Source organism: Chaetura pelagica, unplaced genomic scaffold (genome assembly GCF_000747805.2).
Source record: "Chaetura pelagica isolate M959 unplaced genomic scaffold, ChaPel_1.0 scaffold46, whole genome shotgun sequence".
Lineage (NCBI taxonomy): Eukaryota > Metazoa > Chordata > Aves > Apodiformes > Apodidae > Chaetura > Chaetura pelagica.
Genome location: NW_009954102.1, coordinates 6,086,384 through 6,094,724, shown reverse-complemented (window position 1 = coordinate 6,094,724; position 8,341 = coordinate 6,086,384). Strand labels below are relative to the sequence as shown.

General features: G+C 41.6%; 1 protein-coding gene across 1 annotated transcript; it reads left to right on the top strand.

Annotated features, from left to right (window-relative positions):
• The first annotated feature begins 501 nt into the window (after positions 1 to 501).
• LOC104392976 (probable G-protein coupled receptor 115) lies at positions 502 to 7,583 on the top strand. Its single transcript, XM_010002422.1, has 8 exons — positions 502 to 579; positions 1,493 to 1,529; positions 1,650 to 1,810; positions 2,301 to 2,591; positions 3,369 to 4,733; positions 5,417 to 5,458; positions 5,552 to 5,611; positions 7,452 to 7,583. The coding sequence occupies exons 1-8, from the start codon at positions 502 to 504 to the stop codon at positions 7,581 to 7,583; spliced, it is 2,166 nt and encodes a 721-aa protein (XP_010000724.1).
• The last annotated feature ends 758 nt before the right edge of the window (positions 7,584 to 8,341 follow it).

The following is an 8,341-nucleotide window of genomic DNA, read 5'->3' as shown; positions in this document are numbered from 1 at the left end:
TGGAGAAAGCAGAGGCCTGAGTCCTTCTGTGAAGTGAATATCACTTTACTTCAGTCTGGTCCTGGTTTCTCCAATTTGGATAGCCAAGCCCCAAGGGCCTGAGTTTCCTACCTCAGATGTCAGGTTTTATCAGGACCTGCCTGAGGAGAGTAGCAGTGTTGAACATGGTGAAGATGAGGCTGCCTTAAATCACTTCAAAAGGGACACACAGGCTGAACTGCTTCAATAACCTCTCCACCTCACATTTTACTGGAAATTATTAATGCAGTAACTTCCAGTGTTGGACAAGTCTTTATTTTTTTTATTTTAAAGGTTCACAAATTATTCTCAATTAAAAATGTTAATAAATATCTGAAATTCCCCTTACAAGCCAATAAGACCAGTCTTTGAGATGGGTTTAGTTCCTTTCTTACTAGCAACAGCTGTGTTTGGAAGTGAAAACAGAGATGTCTAAAGTTCTTTAACATCATCTTCCAGGAGGAAAGCAGTAAATGTGAGGTGATGGATGTGAGGGTAGCCCAGTGCCTGCTCCTTTGGGCTCTGCATTTCTTCCCAGCTGCACCACGCAACCCTCTCAGGGTAAGTTGTTCACCAGACCAGGTTCTTCAAAGTCCCATCACACTTGACCTTTAACATTTCTAGGGAGGGGGCAACTACAGCTTGTCTAGGCAACCTGTTCTAGTGTCTTGCCACCCTCATCATGAAAAATACCTTTTATCTGATCTAACTCTACCTTATTTCAGTTTAAAGACATTGCCCCTCATCCTTTCACTACAGGAAAAAAATATTTGGAGGTATTCATATGTTCAATGGGCCAAGCAACCTCCAGCACAACTGTTAGAGTGTCAGAAATCTGCTGTTCAGACTGTTCTACTGGTAACAGTGCAGTTTCCAGGGCATCATGTAGCCAAGCTTTGCTTCCAGACTGATGGGGTTTGGCTGGTTGTAGATGGTAAACCATTTGCCCAGGCAGTGATGGAAGCTGTTTTGGGTTGTGCCTGGCTGTAAAACATGAGCAGTCCCAGCAGGTGGTCCTGACTGCAGGAGCCTGGTTGCTTCCCAGTCAGGAGTGGAACAAAGCTGCTATTGGTATTTGTACAACTGTAGCTTTATCTATGGCAAAAGTCATGGAGATCACATAATGTCAACAAGTCACATACTCTTATCAACATGAGAAATGCTGGAAAGCTTAAGCCTAAACCAGGCCTTTTGGCTAAGGAATAACTGCTGGAGGCTTGTGTGATCCTGTCCCCTATCTCATGTCACTGCAGCTTAAGGTGTAATACAGAGACACAGACTGTTAGTGGAGAGTTCTGTCAGTCCATGCGAGCTCTGCATTCTGAAAAGACTTCTGGACCTCAAAAGGATTATTTGGCTCTTGAAATCACCTTTCTATTTTGTGTCGAGAAGTCTTCTTTTTACTTTTTTATTTTAATATTCAATCTACATTCCTCTCCCCTTTTTTTTTTTCTTTTTTTCTTTTTCTTCCCAGGTTCTCAGTAAGGATTCAAAGCCTGGTCATCAGCAAGGTACAGTGAATAACTATGTGTCAGTTATCAATACTTCACACCCCTGATACTCACCTCATGGACCCTGGTATGTTATAAGGTGTGCACCTTACAACAATATCTGCTTGATTTGGTTTCCAGATGGATGTACAAATCTCATTCCCTGCAAAGCTGATGGAGATATTTGTACTCAGCCTTGTTCTCCCTCCTTCCATGGGGAGACAAGCTTTGTCTGTGAAGACAGAAAGTGGCAAATGTTCACAGATGCCTGTGCAAGCCTGGATGTTCAGTCCCTTTTTCAGGTGAGGTAACTGTTACATTGGCATGTCCTCATAATTTCTTGCAAAGACACCCCTTTCTTTCATACCTTTTCAATCTTGAGCAAAGGGAGGGAGATCTGTGGGAGAAGAATTTGAGAAATTCCTGTGTGGAAATACAAATCAGAAATGAAGTTGCCTTGTCCACTTGGCCCAGGTTCTTTGTGTGGATCTAAACCAAGACAATGAACATAAGAGAAGTGCAACAAAACACAAAGATCATTCATGGTAAATTCTCCCCAACTACAAAAGAAAGTACTTTTTTCAAGTCACTTCAAGAATAAAACACTGCACTTAGTTCTTGCACCTTCCTACATGTGTCTTGTACAAGGAAAACATTTTCTCTGGTGAGCTTTGGTCCTGGGCTTCAGGCTGTCCTACACATTCATTGCACATGTCAGCTCCGTATCTTGTACCTTTAGCTTTATTTGCATTTTGTTCATTAATTTTCCCAATTTTCTTTTCCTCCCTCCAGAGGATTTCTGAACATCAACTCATTAATGGCTCTGGAGGACCTTTTGGTGTTGCTGAAGGACAGCTTCCTTATGTAGGGGAAGGAAAACCAGCACATGGGAAGCCTGGAGATGGAGCAAAATATTTCGGTGCTCGTGACCATGGGAGCAGTAACTGCCAAGCTGATTTTTCATGCATCATCCCAGATATCCTGTCTTCACCAGCCATTCCAGGAAACATTGCTGATATAGTGGAGTTGCTAAAGAAGATTTCCAGGCTGTTATCAGATAATGTCAATAGAGGAAAAATGCAGGTATTTACTTCTAGGCACTGCAAGAGGTGTTTCTGAGCTTGCCAGAGCACCCATACAGTGTTTTGTCCTTATAGCCACTATCAATGAAGTGGTGCCTGCAAGTCCTGTGGAGATCACTTGGAAAGAGTTTCCAGAGAGGACCATATTTTGTTGTTGGAGAAACTGTTCATGTATGAACATGTTTATTTTACCTGTTCATATATGGTGAAAACACTTTCTTTACTTCCTTTTAAATCAAAAGTTTTCAGGAACTGCTGTTACAGACATAGGAGAATTAGTTTTTAAAGTATGACATCTTAGGGAAGGCAGCCTTGGAGATGCTGACTCACAGCTCTGTTGTCATGTGTTGCACAATGGAAACTGAAATCTTTCCCTGATGAAGCCAGAAATCATCAAGGCGAGGAAGGAATGAAGGGAGGGTGATGTAACCAGACTTCCTGCACAGTGGGTCAGGACCTGGAACAGAACTTAGTTGTCCCGATTTTTACTTTATACTTGCTTCTCCCAGTACCTTTTGAACTATGATACAAAGGGGATAGGACAATTCTGGTAGTGACCATGCCAATGAGATGTTTGGGTTTGACTGGGGTGGATTGTGGAATCTGTTGTTGCCAAAGAAGAGTGTTCCTTTTATAGAAATCACTTTTGAAATAAATGAGCCTTTCTGGAGGCTCTGCCAGTGGAGTAATAGTTGGTTTATTTTAATTTAAAAAACCCTCATTTTTTTTCTTGTGGGTTTTGTTGTTGTTGTTGTTTGGTTGTTTGTTTGTTTTTCAGGCTTACAGCAGGATAGCAAACCATATTCTGAACAGCTCCATCATTTCCAACTGGGCATTTGTAAAGGACAGAAATGCTGGTTTGATATTACTGGACTCTGTGAATTTCTTTGCTGGGAAACTTCTTCTGAGGAATGGATCTGAAAGCATCCAGGAACACTTCATCTCTACAAAAGGCTTCAGCATACACAAAAATTCTTCAGGAAAGAGCTTTGATTTTTCTATGGAGTTCAATAACACAGGTAATATCACTGGGCACGTGGTCATTCCAGAGGAAGAGCTTTTGAAGTTACCCAAGACTTCCAAAGCCATCAGCATTGCATTGCCAACGCTTGGAGCCATTATAGAAACCAGCCGGTTGGACCCTGGTCTGGTGAATGGAATGGTGTTGTCAGTGTCCCTGCCAGAAGAGCTCCAGCATATTTTGCTCACCTTTGAAAAGGTGAATAAGCTGGAGAAGGTGAAGGCTGAGTGTGTTGGGTGGCACTCCACTGAAAGGAGATGGGATAACCGGGCGTGTAGAGTGAAGCTGGATAACATCAACAGCGTTGTCTGCATCTGCAAGCACCAGCGTCGGACCTTCAAATCCTTCTCCATTTTGATGTCCCCCACTGTGCTGCGCAGCGCGGTGCTGGATGACGTTACACGGGTGGGGTTAGGCCTTTCCATCTTCAGCTTGGTTCTCTGCCTTATCATCGAGGCTGTTGTCTGGCACCACGTCACAAAAACTGAAATAACTTACATGCGCCATTTTTGTTTGGTCAACATCGCTGCGTCGCTCCTCGTTGCTGATATTTTGTTCATCTTGGTGGCTCTTGTGCACAATACAGCCCTAAACTACCAGTTGTGTGTAGCAGCCACTTTTTTCCTTCACTTTTTCTATCTTGCCTTGTTTTTTTGGATGTTTACGCTGGGCCTCTTAATTCTCTATGGATTACTATTTGTTTTTTTTAAGATAACAAGATCTGTATTCATAGCTACAGCATTCTCTATTGGATATGGATGTCCCTTGGTCATATCTGTCCTCACTGTTGCTATTACTGAACCTAAAAATGGGTATTTAAGGAGTGGAGCCTGCTGGCTCAACTGGTATGAGACAAAAGCCCTTTTGGCCTTTGTTGTTCCTGCTCTGAGCATTGTTGTTGTGAACTTGGTGGTGGTGATGGTGGTCGTGGTGAAGACTGGGAGATCTTCTATTGGAGAAGGCTGCAAGTCACAAGATTTGAGCAACATGATCCGAATTAGCAAAAACGTTGCCCTTCTGACACCTCTTCTGGGTCTCACCTGGGGGTTTGGATTAGCAACAATTTTGGATAGTCACTCTCTGGCATTCCACGTGACGTTTGCACTCCTGAACGCCTTCCAGGTAAGCTCAGCATGACTGGGAATGGCATGTGCTCAGAGCTGGCTGAGCTTGGGAGAAAGCAGCAGACCAAAGGGGGGCTGGCAGCTTGAGCTGTGCATGCAAAACAGGATCTAAGCTTTCCTTTCAGCTTGGCTATTTTGTATGGTGCCTGCACTAGGCAACCTGCACTGACAGAGTAGATGCAAATGAGTGATGGAACAAACCAGTTGGTGTAAGGTGTGATGAAGAACTGATGAATTTATGTTAAACAAAGTAAACTGATTAATGTCCAGTAATTGCAAAGATGTCTCATCCTTATTACTTAACACACAAAATTCTCACTTGCTATTGAAGATGGTTTTGTTGAAAGCATCAGTATGAACATCCAATGTTACCTGGCATACCCGCTCTGCCTTGGCTCTTCCTGGCTAACACTCCTACTGAGTGGGGTGAGAAAGTCCTGGTGTGGTACCCATCAGTCCAGTTCATAATGATAATAAGCATGGGTTATATATCCATTCTTGACATTCTTGGAGAGCCCACATGACCTGGGTGGATAAACCCCTGTTATCTGAGTCATGGATTGAGATCTATTACACTGACAAAACTATTGTAGCTGTCCTTAAGGAAAAGACACCTTGAAGCATTTAAGAAACATCATGTGGTTATGATGGTTTTATCAACATTTTTTTGCAATCTTTTAGGGATTCTTCATCCTTTTGTTTGGGACACTTCTGGACAGAAAGGTAATCACTTCAGCGTTTATTCTGGATTATATGAACATCTTCTACACTTCAGAAAATTGTTCCTTTTAATATATATTTTTTTTAAATCTACAGACAAGAGAAGCCTTAAGGATGAACTGCCTTTCATCAAGGAGGACATGTGCTCTAGCAAAGGTAAAGATTTTTTATCTTCTTCTCCTCTTAATGACTTAATTTAAAATTTATACTAATTTACACACCTCCTTATTTGTTCATGGTGAGGGTGGAAGGATGCACTAAGTCTTACCTAGTTTAAGATTTTTCTAAGGTCAGTGCTTGCTGAAAGAAATAAAAATTCCCAATGTAATGACCTGTTTTCCACCTTCATGAAAATACAAATATGTCTGAGAGCAGGGCTCCTCTGGGATGTCAGAGGATTATTTTGCTCTCCTCTGAATTTCAGCTCAGGATGGGAACTACTCAGAGCCTGGTCAGTATGTTTGGTGTTAACCAGTGTTGTGTACTAATAAGAAATAGAGTGTTTTAAACTACCAGGACAATTAGTTACAAGGAAATGTTTAACAACTGTGTTTTAACACCTTCCTAGGAAAATATTGGCAGAATGGATGTGCTGGAAAACTTTAGTCTGCTGCTGTTAGATTTATTTATTTTTTTGGGACCAAGACAGTAGTGGTTTCATGCTGTACGTACAGAGGGGAATCTCCTTTAGCTGTCTCCCAAGAATCATCTGCAGTGCCCCTGCTGTCTGCCAAAAGAAACTGTGTCAGTTCAGTTTGGACTTTGGAAAACCAAAGTTATTTCCTTGCTTTTCTCCAGTCTATTTATTAATCAGTCCTGATTTTAGTATTGAAAGCTGCAGAGTGTCATTTAGTGACAATTCGTCCAAATGTACTTGGTTTATGAGGCAAAAAGAGAAGGGCTGAGGAAACTTCCTGCTGTTAGCGTGGCCTAGTGTGCTTTGGGTCATTTAGTGCAAGGGAGGCTGTGCATGTTTGTGCAAATTTGGATTCCTCTGCATCCTTCCTTTCTAATTCAGTCTTCAGTTGTATCTAGCTTGCTGTTATGTGCTAAGTTTAATTGTGCTGTAGAAGGTCTTCCCTTGAAAAAAAAACCCAAAACAAAACAACAAAGAAAAAACCCCAAAACAACAACCAAAAACCACAACCCCCAAAAAACCTCCAAATCCACATAAAAAAAAACCAAGACAACAAAACAAAGCCAAAAAACAAGCAAGGAAAAAAAAGGACCCCAAAATAACCCAAAACAAAACAACAAAGAAAAAACCCCAAAACAACAACCAAAAACCACAACCCCCCAAAAAACCTCCAAATCCACATAAAAAAAACCAAGACAACAAAACAAAGCCAAAAAACAAGCAAGGAAAAAAAAGGCCAACCCCAAAATCTCTGCTAAAAGTAACTATTTCTACCTGAAAGAGGAAAAAGAGAAGAGAAGTGTTTAAGATTAATTCCATATTTAAAAAGCAGAGATTGCAATTCCTGCTTTTACAGATCCAGGATCCAAAAAAGAGTGAACATGTATGTGAAGCATCATCTGCCTTTAGGTCAGGATTGAAAGTCTGAAAGTTAAAATTCTCTCAAGTCACAACCAACATCATGTTCTGGAAAGAACAGGTGGAAATATCACTAATCCTGTAACTCTGCAACACTTACTAAAAGTATTAAGTGGTCTCACAGGGCAAATTTGTTGTGGAAACCATGGCTGCATGTGCCTAAGAACTTGGGTCAATGTTGTCACTCATCTGGGTTGAAAAGACCACATGTAGGTGTTTGCCATTGCATAACAGTGAGAGGGGAAATGTTAGTCATCTACTTGGCTTGTAAACTTGGGTGTAAATATGGAGCTCAACTCATGAGAGCTGGAGAAGTTTGTCACACCTGAAATTATTGTTTAAAAATAAAATAAAAATTATTGTTTGAGGAAGATTCAGAATGGAAGTATGTATCTAGGACTTCAATGGCGGGTGTGTAAAACATCCAAAAGGGTCATGCAGATTCTAGCTTCAGTGTCCTATTTTCTCCAGACTCAAAAGAGACTTTCTTCTGGGTCAAATTTAAGCTTAGAGTCTTGTGGCATTTCTCACAGGACTCTGAAGAACCTTCTGTTTGCAATCATAGAATCTTAGAATGGTTTGTGTTGGAAGGGACCTTAAAGATCATCTTGTTCCAACCCTCCCACCCCCCAACTAGACCAGGTTTCTCAAAGCCCCACCCAGCCTGGCCTTGAACACTTCCAGGGATGGGCAGCCACAGCTTCTCTGGGCAACCTGGGCCAGTGTCTCACCACTCTCATAGTGAAGAATTTCTTCCTAATAGCTAACCTAAATCTCCCCTCTTCCTGTTGAAACCTCCACCTACATGGATGTATCTAATCTGATGTGTTGATTTGTTTTTTCCTAGTCCTAGCAGTGGACAGTTGTCTTCAGGGGATCTGACCAGTGAGAGGAAAAGGAGCACTTCTTCCACAGAAACCCTGGTTTGACGTGAGCTGAAGTGGCTGAGAAGCTCAGAGAATGGACAGCACTGCCTTGGAGCATCATGAAAACCAGAAAAGGCTCTGACCCTGCTCTTCAGAGCAAGAAACTATCAGTGTTGCAGCAACCCTTGGAGGAAACACGCTGATGCATGAGGGTTGTTTCTTACCTTTGCAAAAACTTCTGTGAGGAAAGTTTGTCCTCTATGGCCATTTCAGTGCTTCAATTTCTTTTTTTTTTTTTCTTCATGTGAGTGCAATAAGGAACTGTACAGCATGTGGGGCTGTTCTAAAATTATTTCATTTTTAATGTGATGTGCAAACGTAGTGTGTTACCTAGTTGGTCCTGGCTGTCTTTGATCAAAAGTGATTCTATTAGGTGGCACTGTATTCCTAATTTCCATCTGTCCT